At 40.6% G+C, this 13,921-nt stretch overlaps 1 protein-coding gene across 4 annotated transcripts in view; it reads right to left on the reverse strand.

Annotated features, from left to right (window-relative positions):
* Positions 1-159: 159 nt before the first annotated feature.
* Positions 160-13,921, reverse strand: part of ppp1r9a (protein phosphatase 1, regulatory subunit 9A) — a 48,993-nt gene continuing 35,231 nt past the window's right edge. For 2 of the 4 annotated variants that reach the window (XM_079367437.1, XM_079367436.1), the window contains exons 8-20: positions 13,272-13,325; positions 12,007-12,236; positions 10,059-10,155; positions 9,168-9,303; positions 7,720-7,808; positions 6,860-6,989; positions 6,668-6,737; positions 5,972-6,031; positions 5,609-5,657; positions 4,113-4,229; positions 3,651-3,674; positions 3,304-3,486; positions 160-3,079 (exon numbers count right to left, since the gene is read on the reverse strand). In XM_079367437.1, coding sequence (XP_079223563.1) covers positions 2,909-3,079; positions 3,304-3,486; positions 3,651-3,674; positions 4,113-4,229; positions 5,609-5,657; positions 5,972-6,031; positions 6,668-6,737; positions 6,860-6,989; positions 7,720-7,808; positions 9,168-9,303; positions 10,059-10,155; positions 12,007-12,236; positions 13,272-13,325 — 1,410 coding nt within the window. In that variant the 3' untranslated portion in view covers positions 160-2,908. The remainder of the gene's footprint in view (positions 3,080-3,303; positions 3,487-3,650; positions 3,675-4,112; positions 4,230-5,608; positions 5,658-5,971; positions 6,032-6,667; positions 6,738-6,859; positions 6,990-7,719; positions 7,809-9,167; positions 9,304-10,058; positions 10,156-12,006; positions 12,237-13,271; positions 13,326-13,921) is intronic. The other 2 variants (XM_079367439.1, XM_079367438.1) reach the window with 2 other exon arrangements.

Here is a 13,921-nt window from a genome sequence, read left to right on the forward strand (position 1 = left end):
ATGTAGTCTATTATTTTATCTATTCGTGTCTAAATCATGTCTATATTTCATTTACTTTTATGACCTGAGTTTTGCACACCGGCTGCACAGATTCGTGTCTCCGAAGGTTTTTTTTAGAAGAAGTCAGATAAGCGTTGAAACAAGAAAAAAACAAAAACAAACAGTGGCTGCACATTTTATTCAGTGACAGGTAGTTGCACTTTCCAACTTTTCAGAATGCGAAAAAAAAAAAAAAAAAAGAGAGGAGAGAGAGCAAAGTAATGACAACAAAGGAAGGAAAATAAGCAGAGCTTTTAAAAACAGTGAAAGCATGGCAAAAACAGTTTGTGGTGATTATCTTTTTTTTTGCTCTTTGTCCAACAGGCCCAGACACAACGCCTCCAGTTTGTATTCTTGCCTGCAAGGGGCACCAGGGTCTCATTCTTAGATGGGCTCTCATCATGCCAGGCAAGCTCATAGAAAAGATTTTTGGCCTCAGGTGTGACCTTCAAGCCTCCTCAGCCCTCATACAAACTGTGCATACACACTGACACAATATAAAACAAGGCTTCTTTAGGATTCTTACAGCGTATTGCTCTGTGTTTTACTTGAAATACAAAAGAGTCAAAAGAGCGCAGTCAGCAGTCTGACACAACAGGAAGAGAGGGGGAGAAAGAGAGAGAGAGAGAGAGAGAGAGTGGAGGATATTCACAGGAAGGTTCAAGTGTTACAAAATATTTCATAAGAATACATCATGAGCAGATTATTGGAGGAGCACTGGAGCAGCTCTATGGTTGTATTGAATCAAAACTACAAGCACAATGGGGAGAGTTGTAATGTTTTCTTCACACGTTGCATATCTAAACATGAAATACTTCATTTGATAACCATTTCAATCTAAATTACCTTTAATGAACAGTTCTCATTATGTTTTGGCAATAGGTAGTCATCATACAATTCTGGATAAATCATCTAGGTGTTAATAATACTCTTATTTCGTATAAGTTATGATAAACAGTAGTCAGTTTCTTCATTAAATACAGAAATAAATAAATAACAATAACAGATCAGTGGTAGCTGTATAACTGTGGCTTTTCATGGAGGTATCTGTAACTCGTACTATTATTCCTGTTTTTTTGATAGTGCACCAGGCAGGGCCCTTTAGGGGAAAGGGAGTCCTAACAAAGCTGCCTTTGTTTTGAAATCACGGTGACACTGGTGTCTCTATATTTAAAGCTCCTGTGAGGAGTTTTTACTTGGATATGAAACGGATTTAAATTAACACTGATGCTTCTATATGACCTTCAAGATCATACTAGACAATTAGCGTAAAGATAGACAATTTCTATGTAGTTAGCAGTGTAAGACAAAGTGATTATCTATACATGGTTGACTTTTTTTTCTTTACACGTTGCACAGCAAATATTCTCAATCATTGACATTTTGATAGTTAAAGAAAGCAGGCTCCAGTCAGGGGGGGAGCATAATGGACACAAACTGAATGTTCCTCACAGGAGCTTGAATGTAAACCTACAGAAGGATTCACAGGAATGATAAAGAAGTGACACAGGATGCATGTCTCTCAGTGAGCCTCATAGCCTTAAAATAAGAATTTCATAAAATACACATATCAAAATAATTTCAAAGAATTCTATTTTTTTTTCATCCAACAAAGAAAATCAAAATGGTTTAAACATTATTGAACTGGTTTCATAAGAAAAATTAAACTCTATTTCCAGTGTAAGATCAGAAGTATCAGGTAACCAATCCTGGACTCACTGCATCAGTCATTGATCACAGAAAAGACCGATCTATATGGCAGCATTCCAAAATGTGATTCACTATATTTCAAAATATTTTGCATGGTGACGTTGACCTATACGTTTGAGGAATTAATTGGAACATATTTAGTCTACTGTATGTGTTTGGACGCTCTCACATAAGCGGGTAGAGTTCAGAAAAATTCTACATTTCTAGAATTTCTAAAGGCAGCGGCGGGGTATTACTTTGTTATTAAGTTAGAATATAAAAAGAGGTCAAAAGCAGGTCGCAAGCGGAGTAAAAGCAACATTGTGCATATAAGCAGAAACTGTCATTTGAACACTTTTTTTTGTCACACAGGTTTGGTAAATTACAAATCGCATGATTACATTGTACCTGAATTCTCCATTAGAACCAGTCTGATGAGAACAGTGTGTCCCTGTGTTCATTCAAACTTTGTTGTACATGTTTAGAGGAGAATTGGAAAAGCTAGTACATCAGTTGAAATTTACAGTGTTTGCACTTCCAGTGTTCTTGTCCGCACTGAGAGATGGCGTTTCTCCCAATGAAACATGTTTCCCACTTCGGTGTCAGTGTTTCTTCTTTAGTTGTTAAAGTAAGCAGCATGGGGACACCCAGTGTTGGAAGAGAGGTACTGCTTCATACAGTCTACATCTCTCCACTCAAAAAAAAAAAAAAAAATCTATCAAAATGGCACATCAGACATGTTTTGTATCTGTATTTATCACTGTACATGTACATGGTTGTTATAGCTAAAGGTGTTGTGATGAATTATATTGAAGGCTCAGAAGATGGTATTGGATGAGGATAAGGGAGACTTTTAACAGACTTACTCAGGATATGAATAAATAAACCCAATTTACAGCTAAACATATACAACTGAAAACTGCAGGATGGGTGTAACACCAGGCAGACAAATAGGGCAGCACTTATTAGCCAACTGCTTGTTTTGGTTTAATTAACGTGGGGATGAAGTCACCCGAAAATTTCAGACAGTTGGATGTAGCTCCACCACTGAGAACTTCTGAACTCCTTAGGAAGGCATTCATCAGGGTTCATTTTGAGGCCTCCTGAAATTCTGTTCCTCCAGATGCTACGTGGTGGGGGGGATGCTACTTCAAAGCAGGAGGTGATCTTTCCAGTCGTATCACTCTGTAATGCTTTCCTTCTGCTGCTGCTCCAACTCTCTCTTCCGTAGCTTCTCGCGTTGTTTCTCGAGTTTCTCTCGGTTCCTCATGGCCTTGTCCATCAGAACTTTGAGGTCTTTGATCTTTTTCTTGATCAGGGCACGGTCCTGGGAAGATGTTACTCCAAGGGCCTGAAGCAAATAAATGAATGGACTTAACTTCTGTCATTATAAATACACATGGGAAATGATCCCTGACTCTTTGGGAAAAACCTGTGTAATGGTAGCATCATTTCTTAAACCAATCAAACATGGTCAGCACTGCTCTAACGAAACCTTGACATGGATGCCAATAGTGATGTAACTGTGGGACATTTTAAAAACAGATGTAAGAAAAACCTGCTGTGTGAACCAACCTTGAGTTCAGCGCTCTCCAGTCGCAGAAGCTGTTCTCCATCTATGTTTTTGGCAGTGAATTCTGGGATATGATGTTCTAAGTTGAGGCCTGTGAGCCAGAGGGCCACTTGCTGACAGGTCCACTCTGCGAGGCTGCAGTTTTGCCACTGATACTGCTTAGGAAGCTGTCCCTCGTCTAAGATCTGAACATGAAGAATAGCGGAAGACAAACGGTAACAGTGGGTTATGCAGAAAAACAATCGTTCTTTTCCTTGAACAATGTGTGGTATGGAAAAGTACCACAGATGAATAGCTTATGCTCAGCAGACACAAACACATGCATGCAGGAGGACAACAACTCTCTCACCTCATCATCTATCATATCCAGGCTCTGAATGAGGCAGCATTGGGAAAAAAAGACGAGATAACTTGTTTGTTAACAGAGAAAAGAAAACACTATGGATTCTGAAAGTATGATGTGTTTTTTTTGTCATTAAGACGGGGGGCACAAGAACAAGAAGTTCTTGTGTTTTTTTTTTTTGCATTTAAAATTCATTCTTTTTAATAGAATAAATAGCAGAATCCAGTGTTTTTAAAAAGCTGCAAATTAGAAAAGTGGATGTTGATTAAAGCTACTTAATGTAATGGAAACTGATCGAGCATTTTGGTTCACATTTGTGCTGACAAGGTGTTTAATTGCTGCTTTTAGGTGGGCATGCACATTGAAGTGTTGAAATAAAACGCTCGAATATTGCATCTTATTTTGGAAACTATCATCGCCCTGCTCAGATTCCAATACAGAAAACATCATGGATTTGTGTGCGTGTACCTCGTCTGAGGAGAGCACCAGTGTTTGGGAGCGTCCCGACACCTTGGCTTCGCTCAGCCCGCTGATCTCCACCGAGCTGCTGCTGCTGGCACTCAGGTCCTCGTTCAGAGACGGGCCCTGACAAATCAAGAACACACTTTTTAAACGTAGAATGAGAGCCGTCTGACTCTGAAGCTGGATTAAGTGGATTCGATTGCGGTTTAATGGTCTCTTGTTCTTAAACAGAGAGACAGGAGTTAATAAATCAAGGAGGGCGAAACTGTACCAGAATGATTCATGAGCAACTATTAAGGATTTATGATGTTTGATAAAGTGCTGGAAGGCAGAATTGAGCACATCCCTCATTTTAAAGGCGTCACATTGTAGCACAATCTGTGAAAATGATTAGTGGTTGGAAGAGATGCATCTGGATGCTATCCAACTCCAAAAATCTCTCTCTGTGTCCTTGTGGAATTAGGAGCGCATAGACATTAAAGGAATGATAGGATTAATATGCAGATCTGTAGTCAATCATCCAGAGCTACAGCAGGAGCTCTGAGGACAAATGTACGTGTGTGTATCTTATGACAGCGAAAAGTTATTGTCACAACTTTGAGCTCCCAAAAAAAGGCTCGAATTATGAAGTGTAACATGAGATGATTTTCAGTTTAAAGTGCGGAGCTTTGGCTTACATTCGGCTTCATAACATTCCTGAAAGAGCTCTTTGAGCTTCAGGACTCTGAGATAAAAGTATGAATAATCTTAAAGGTTCAGTCCATCGAACTATTCACGTTCATTCTTGATTGCGGTGATATATATTGTGGTCTCGTCTTAAGCTGAGTGTGTGCTGGAGAGAGATAGGACTGGATTTGTGCAAAATCTGAAATAATCTCCTGTTGAATCCAGAGGTCACCACATCGGATATACGGAATTAGAAATCATTTCATACGAGCTCTTACGCTGCAACAAAGGCACCATTAATCTCATTGTGTCAGAAGGACTGACTTATTTAAGTGATTCAGAATGTAATCAAGTTCATTTACACAGAGAACAAAATTAAAACTCAATAAAAAATTTTTTAAGATTTGATTTTTGACAGCAACATGATTGATTTGTTGCCATAAATAGTGATTTACAAATTCATGTCACTGCTTTAAAATGATTACATTTGCTATCAAACTTTTTTACCTCTCAGAGAACCAACTTTCATTTCAGTGGATTGAGGTGTAATCAAATAAGATAAACCAAAATATAAATATACAATACCAAATAATATGAATAGGAGAAGAAGTGGGGCCATGTAAGAGAGTTCTGTTCGACAGAATTAAAAGGAAAACATCAAAGCCAAAAGAAACAACGTCAGACAATGAACCGAAAGGATGCAGGTTTTAGAGTAAAGTTCTGGCAGAAAGCCGGATCAGTCTCGTTGTGATATTACAGAAACAAAGTGTCCTCAATGTCCTCACTGTAGAGTCAATCTTTATTTGGTCATTGTTCAGCTGCCAAACCTCATGTACCTTGGCTTTGAGTTTCTGTGGACTGTTCTCTGCTGACGGCTCTGTGGAGCTAAGAGAAGAGGGGGGGGGGGCAGAAATGGAGGGAGGAATAAAAGTAGAGGTGTCAGTGCTGACAGTTGGTGAATGGAGACTCGTTTAGGTAAGATGTCAGGACATTTGTTCTTGACAGTGTTCCTGTTAACAATTGGTTAATCTGGTATGTTACGTTTCCTTAACTGAGTTTGTATTCCATTTGGACTTCTCTTTGACTTCCATCTATTGTAAGTCTTCCGGTAGCTGATACCATCACGATGCCACATTTATCAAACATCATTTGATGCCAGCAGGATAACAAACTCAAACTCTGATGAAATGATCTTATACCTGCTTCCAGGTGAGGCTCTTGGATCTTTCTCCCTCAATGTGGTTTTCCTGAGGGGGGACCTGAGGGAGTCACAGGCAGACTCAGAAACTACACTGACACATTTAGAAAGATACTGATTGTTATGGAGAATCCTTTTGGCGCTTTAACTCTTGACTTTAACTCAGCTACTAAAATTGTGCACATCTTTTCCTTCCACATTTAGGAGGAGTTATTAAGTATTGAATCACTGTGAAATGTCTATGTTCTGCTGATGATTGATTGTCAGCAGGCGGCTGTGGCTCAGTGGTAGAGTAGATCATCTTTCCATCACAAGGTTGGCTGTGTGATACCAGTTCCTGTCATTCAACTACTGACATGACATGACATGACCAGTGATGGGTGAATGTGTGTTAATGGAATTAATCAATATGTACTCCTTAAAGAGCATCATCTGCCATCAGTGTATGAATGTGTGTATGAATGGTTGAATGTGACATGTAGTGTCAGAGCACTTTGAGAGGTGAGAAGACTAGAGAAGCCAATTTGTCTATTTTGGTTTCTCCATCGTTGGTACCACTCTGACCATGTCAGCTCTTTGAAATTAAGGGGATTTCATTCCCATCCAACAATGGTTTGGTAAATAGTTCTTTACATTTTCCACCTGCAAAATATTATTAAAATGTGTTTAAGTCAAATTCCATTAATCATCATCTCACCCGGGGTCCAGAGCTTGGTTGCGTTCCTCCAGGCTGCGAGAGGGGTTTGACTTCGCTGGAGACTGAGAGCCTGTGATCACAAACAGTCCAGTGAAATCTCTTTAGGGTTAAAGATTCATCAGTAGATTTAGCTACAAATGTTTGAGTGACCACTTGATCATTCATCATGGGATGTAAAAAGGATGTACCAACCGTCTTGGAAACTTCCCGTGCCGAACGGAGGATTTCGGTATTTTCTGGGGGAGCTTTCGGCACTGTCAGGGGCCGCGCTGCGAATCGAACCGGAGCGACTGTGGGCTGGGCTGCTGTGCCACTCTGAGATCTGAGGACAGATAGATTGTTAGAAAAAGTTAGGCAAGTTAAGATAGAAGGAGATGTGAGAAAGGGAAGCAGAGTAGGTAGGATGAGGCCAGGCGACGAGAAGACGACAAAACCGACAGATGTGGTCGGAAAAAAAAAAAGGAAAAAAAAGAGCGACTTCAGTGCAATCAGGAAGGAAAATTGATGTGAACATCCAGTGCTCCAGACTAATCTGAAAGAAGTCTCTTGACATACTTTCTCTCTCTCCAACTCCTCGCCCTCTTTTCCCCTTGGAAGCCACACACTGCCTGCTTCCTGTTCTCCTGCCAATTCTGATCCAGTTCTCTGTTTTTTATCCAATCTGAATCCGCTCCTGCTGCTCTGGCCGAGTTAAGTGACAGCATTAGCAAGAACGAGAGCCTCTCATCCAGAAAATGATTGTGGCTGTCATTATCATGCTGGGAGAGACAATAAGTTGTGACAGAGTAAATCAGTGTCTCAGAGCAACACATGGCAATTAAACCATTAAAGGAGTAAAGTGGAATGGACAGGGGTTAAAGACATAAAAACAGGCCGGTAGATACTCACACTAATCAAACACCCTGTGGTGAAATTAGAGTCATATTCGAAGAGTTGTTTCATGAGAATAATGGAACTTGTCTTATTAAAAATCACATCTGTCAACACTCCATTTGGTAGATTTTTTAAAAGAGGTGTTAACTTATTGTGCAGACGTTTGTTTTAACACAGACCTCTCCCTCTGTGGAGCTGACGCTGTCTCGGGTGACTCCTCTGAAGCTCTTCTTCTTGCTGGGTGAGTGGGTCGAATCGTCCCTCAGGTCTGGAGTCGAACAAATGCAAACAAAAGATTAAAAAAAGAAAAGAAAAGTGTCAGTGCAAAAACAACTGTATTTCAACCTGACAAGGTACAACACTATCCTGCTCTGTCCTATTGTTCACAATAGGCATCAAACCTACAGTATGTTGTTTTGGCCTTATTAAGAGACACTCGCCTTGTCCCTGTGTGAACAGCCCCATTAAACAAGTCTATTTCATAACTAATTAACTCAAAGTTAAAAGTCCTCCACAAAAGTGACACTCTTGCTTAGGCTGGTAATTATCATGTTCTTGCACATTCCCTCAGTGCACATGAATAAACTGTCAGAGGAGACATGCACTGAAATAATTTGCATTTCACATTCATTTCAGCAGATTTGTCATCTCCTCCCACGTGCCTTTCCGTCCCTCCGCATTGTATCGTTATTGCATAATGAGCAGTATCATTCACATCAGTGCAGATAAAGTCACTTTCTTATCTGATCTGAACTCTAACGGCAGAAGACGGGGCCACTTCTCCACGCACACTCCCTCCTGACAGCTGCAGCTTCTGAAAACACGCCAGCTGAGCTTAAAAAGACAGGGGTGGAACAAAGGCAGACAGATGTGCTTGAAGGGGATTATGTGTTTGTTTCTGCTTGAGAAGGGCAAAAGTGAGGCTACAGTCAGGGGCAAACAGAGTGTGAAGGTTAAGGCAGCAGAGTTCATGGCAATGTTGTTGAGTTGAATCGTGTGTCATGTGGGAACACTAAAAATGTTTAGGGACTTAACTGAAACTTTATTTAAAGAAAAATGCAGAAGGGAACTCTGAATGTTGTAAAGGACAAAATATCAGACATGAATCTGAGGGTATTCAGATTAACTGTTCATGTGTTTTATCTTTATGGTTTCTTAGTCAATACTGAGCTTCATAATTTAATATTTTCTCAAAAAAAAAAAAAAAAGACTGCAAACTGGAATTTTGCTGTAATCCTCAATAATGCTCTCATTTGATTCAATTTGAAGCTAACTTCAGCAGACTGTTAGCTTAAATCATTTTATAGCATCTAGTTTATCTTAATAAACTACTTTTTACACAAATAATAAATGTGCACAAACAGGACCTTTCACATTATTAATGAAAAGATGTCAGAGTGACCGGGCTACACACAGGGGGCGCCCCTGAGCTGCTGAGTGTGGGGGACTAAGATCCCCTTGATAGTCCTTGGACTTCAACTCGTGACCCCCCCTGACATCAGCCTGCCAGCACCTCTGAGGCTCACATGTTAACAATTAGACTGACTTGATTTAGTCCGTATAAATTGTGGACTAAAATGTTTCTATCATCATTCGGATTCCTGTCAGAATTCCCTCACACACATACCTTTAGCTTGCACTGCAGCTCTTTTAGGGCTGTTCTGCTGAGCGCTGAGCCTCTCGGCACTGTTGCTGTTGTTGTTGTTGACCTGGATGCCGTTCTGCTTCATCAGCTGCATTAGCTCCGACTCTAACGTTACAATCTGTGGAGAGACAGGAACCGATCAATGCTCATCACCTGTAGGCATTTAACTGTCACAACAGCTCCTCTGAAGCAGTAAAGCACTCTGCCTGCATGATGAATCCACATTATTCGTGTTTTTTTTCACCACTGGAAACATGTTTTGTACAGTAAGTAAAGTATGAATCTAGATGTTTTTTTTAACCCAAGAGATATGTGCCATTTCTTTTAAAGGCAGCATAAGAGTAACACTTCTTTCCACTGTAACAATGCCGTGCAGTGTGAACGAGTGCTCAGTGTGCAGAATAATAGTAGGGGACAGTTAGGTTGACTGCCTGTTCAACTGAGGGGCCACGGCCTGAGGCTTGAGGAGAAAACAACATGACTGTCATGTTTTAAGAGCCGGAAAGCAGAAAATCAATACAGAGTTTGACAATAGAAGAGACTACAAGCCCCCTAGACAACAAGTCTACCAGCTGTTACTGTCTTAGGAGGTGAAAACCTTTCCTGTGTGTCAGTGAGAACAAACAGCAGTGAGGGGCCGAGACAAATTGATCTGTGTGATCATTTCGTTCGTTCTCCAACACACTGGTGACAAGAAAAGCAGAAATAGAAAAACTGCAGTGCTCATCAGTTTATTTTTTATTTAAGGCTGCGCTGTTTTCTTCACAGGCTATTAGGTTGTTTTTTGGGGGGTTTGCAGACACATGCTGTACAGGAAAAATGAAGCACAGAGAGGTATGTAGAGCAATATGGTGGTTAACTGATCTGCTTTACCCGGATTTGCAGGCCCTGGATCTCAGCCAGGTGAGCTTTCTCAGCCTCCTCCAGCCGCCTCCTCTCTGCATCCTCCTTCTGGATGAACTCCACCTCTCTGAAGAGACAACAGGGAGAGGAGATGGGAATGTGCGTGATGAAAAAAACAAAAAAAAAACACGATGCATTTATTTGTGAAAGTGCCTGTGTTGATAAGGGAGTTGCAGCTGTTCCAGGACTTTAATGCGACTTACTTTTCTCTAAACACAAACACACACACACACACATGTGCACCTGAAGAAAAAAAAAAGACACGAACTGGAAACCCATAGAATACCTAATCAGCCGTTCCCTCCTGCCCGTTTTACCCTTGGTCTCTGAGCTGTCTCTCTTCTGCAGGCCACTAGATCAGCATGGAGACTATTTTTCATCAGTTTGTTTCCATTTGGCCTGCAGGGCCGGAGCCAATTAGAGAGAGTCAGACTGGGGCTGAGCAGGAGTAGAAGTGATGGGACTGACCAAAGAGATCAGCGCACAGAAAAGCAGGAGCACTGTGCTGCATACAAATTGCAACAAAGCTCTACTACTGAAATGGGATCAGACTTGGGCTTGAAGGAGAGCTGCTGTGTCTCAAAGATGAAATTGCAGCATTCTCTTTTTTTATTTGTTGAAGCAAGTAAGGCTGTAAAAAGGAACTAATAATGTCTTTTTTTAATTATTATTCAAGCTATTAAGTGCCTCTCTTAGTCAGTCGTGCAGAATCTGTGTTAAAAATAAATGCATTAAGCGACATTAAAATATGACAACTGAACAAGAAGAAGAGAGAAGAAGGAAGCATCAACCGTCGCTGCCTGAGATTAAATCATTACAGGTCAAAGAGGAGATTAAGGAGGTGTTGAACCTCATGATGTTATTGCCCGATCAAAGTCCCATACTGATGAGTGAGCTACTTCAATAAAAACACGACATGATTAACACCTCCAGTTAGGATCGAAATCCCTTGAGGTTTATCAAATGAAAATAAGAAATCCATAATCTTTGTCTCTGAAAGAAAAATGAATTCCATTAAAACTTTCTGAGAGTATGTCCAAATGATTCTACATGTATAGCACTTCTTCACATCGATGGCCTCTTTTTAAGCCTGTGGTGTGTGGTAATGTTCTGGAGACTCTCTGTGTTTCTTCTACTAAATATGTGAGTGAACACGTGCAGCATTCTTAATAACCTGTAACCTGTATAGTCGAATCTGTTTCAGTCCTGTGTTGATTTTGTAAGGTCACGTGTGTATTTGTTGTTGATCTCTTTGTTTGTAAAGATATATTTGTAACTTATCTTAAGGTATGAATGAGGGGTGTGTCAATGGTAAATGGACTTGAGCTTGTATCGTACTTTTCTCAGAAGATATTCTTACACCGCACGTCACACTTATGCATTCACACACTGATGGCCGAGGCTGCAGTATAAAGTGTCCATCAGAAATAAAAACTAATCCTTTCATACGCTGATACAGCAGGAGCAACTTTGGTTCACGTGTAGTTCCCAACTACACATCAAACGTGGCTGCAGAAGTCCGGCCTTGAACCCCTGACCCTCCAGTTTAGAGATTACTGACTCTACCACTGAGCCACAGCTGCCCCAAGACAATGTGACATAAGTTTACTTGCTCATTACTTTTCCCTATACAGTTAAACATTACATTAATAAATAAATGGAGAATGAGCTTTAGGAACTTTGGGTTCGAATTTGCTCTTTATTACTCACTAACATGAATAAGAAAATGTTATAATCTTACATTTAAAAACTGCTTGGATGCCTCTTATTTATGCTCAAGTGGTGGTAACTTCCTAACAAATCTGTATTTCATCCAGAGAAGACATTGTGAGATGTCTTTTAACTGCCAGATTATATTCTTCCCCTCACACGCCAATGTCAGTAGATTTGGACTTGCGGTTTGGAGCGGCTCACTCACTTCTGCTGGAAGTCTTTGATAAGTTTCTTGGCTTTGTTGTACTTCTTCTCCAGAGTCTGGTACTGTGCCTGGGCTTCCTTCAGGTGTTCGTTGACCGTGTGGCAGAGGGTCTGCGCTTCGATCCAGTAGCTCTCCAGCTTCAGCATCCTCTCCTTGTTCTCCTCGATGCTGGCCTTCAGCTGACTCTTTTCCTTCTCCCAGCGCTGCTTCTCCCTCTCCACTGAAGCCAACTGTAAGTAGACATGTTTTTCGTTTTGAACACATTTCATTTGTTAAACTTGGAAAAACAAAAAAAAATTGTCGATGTATATTTACTGTAGAAAGTCGGAAAATATTTGTCAAAGAAGTCTTAAAATATTCAATCAGTCGAGACAATAATAAACCCAGACACAAGCTGCATGTTCTTTGTAAATTATGGTGGATTCTTCTCTATTTAAAAAGATGACTCGGTTCCATTAATAACTAAATCTTAACGCTCTGCACATACATTTGGAAATGAATCATATTTGACCATTAACATCCACAGACTATGTCATTTATACTGTTCAAATTCACATAACGGACCTGGCTCAGTTACAACTGGTCGACAGCTGGTTCATGACACAACCAACAATCAGACTGAGGCTGGTGTCCTGGTGTAATGTGGGACCTCACTCCAGATTTTAGTGCATGTATGAAAGAGTGACCTCTGACCAGAGCTGTTTCTGTAAACTGCTACTGGGATGAATGCTTGCGAGAGGGATCGAGGAATGCGTTCCTGATCCTTCTTGGATCTCGGCGCTAGAGCCCTCAGTGTCGAAGTAAACATTCAAACAACTGTATGTTAAAAAACAGCAAAAGTCAAATAAACCCAAAGTCTGGTAGATGCTTTTCTTTCCTTGTTAACACACTTAAATTTTGGGCCACTGAGGAAGAGAGGATTCTACAGGACAGAAAAAGACAGACTATGTGTTATTTAAAAAGTGCAAAGATAAATACTTAAAGCATATTGGCAGGAGTCTGGCTGTTTTGAAAGATTCATCATAATTAAAGGTACTTTTAATTTTAAACTCATAAAACTTAAACTAAGAAACTAAGACTCATAGACTGAAACTATTTTTTAAGTGAAATAATCCATTAAGAACAAACTATATACCAAAAGCATTGATAGCTAACATGGAGTCCTGCTCTTCTGTCCTCCTGACACTACTTAAGTCCCGCATCCATTTACAAATAATTTGCACTCCAACAAACCTGCCCACGAACTGACAGTTTTAAGCTCTTACCTTGTTTTTGAGCTTCTGGATCTCGGCCTCGGTCACTGTGTGTTTGATCTGGAGCTGTAGGGAGCAGAGGCGGAGAAAAAAAGAGAAGACAGGGGAGAAGAGAGAGGGCGGTCAGATAATCAGATGCATAGCTGCGCAGGCTCTCTTCGCTGTCGATACAGTGTGACGGACAGAGGCAGTCGACCCTGTCCTCCCGTGACAGCGTCCCGGCTGCAGCACTGACACACACTCCCAGAGGAGAGCCGGGGAAAGGCACGAGATGGACAGAAAGGGGAAAATGGACCGATATCTTTAAAACGCTTTTAAAGGGAGGGTTAAACAGGCAAGCATGGATTCCTTTCATTCAAACCATCTTAAACTGAGAAAAAATATGAAATCTAAAAACAAAAAACATGTTCTAAAGTGTAACATTTTTGCTGGATTGAGTTGGATATTTGAGCAGATTCTCCTGCCTTCTCCACAGGGGGCGCCAAAATAACCAGTTGCTTGAAATCTTTTATTCACTAGTGCAATAACACTGCCTCTATTACTAAACTGAAGCTTTCCGACACTCTTAAGTGTGCGACATGTCTCTTCAGGCTCCACCGTCTTCTAAATACTCACATAACACTCAGCAGGTTATACTTGGTATTGGTTGGCTTTTTCTTCAT

The sequence above is a fragment of the Symphodus melops genome (assembly GCF_947650265.1).
Source record: "Symphodus melops genome assembly, chromosome: 18".
Taxonomy (NCBI): domain Eukaryota; kingdom Metazoa; phylum Chordata; class Actinopteri; order Labriformes; family Labridae; genus Symphodus; species Symphodus melops.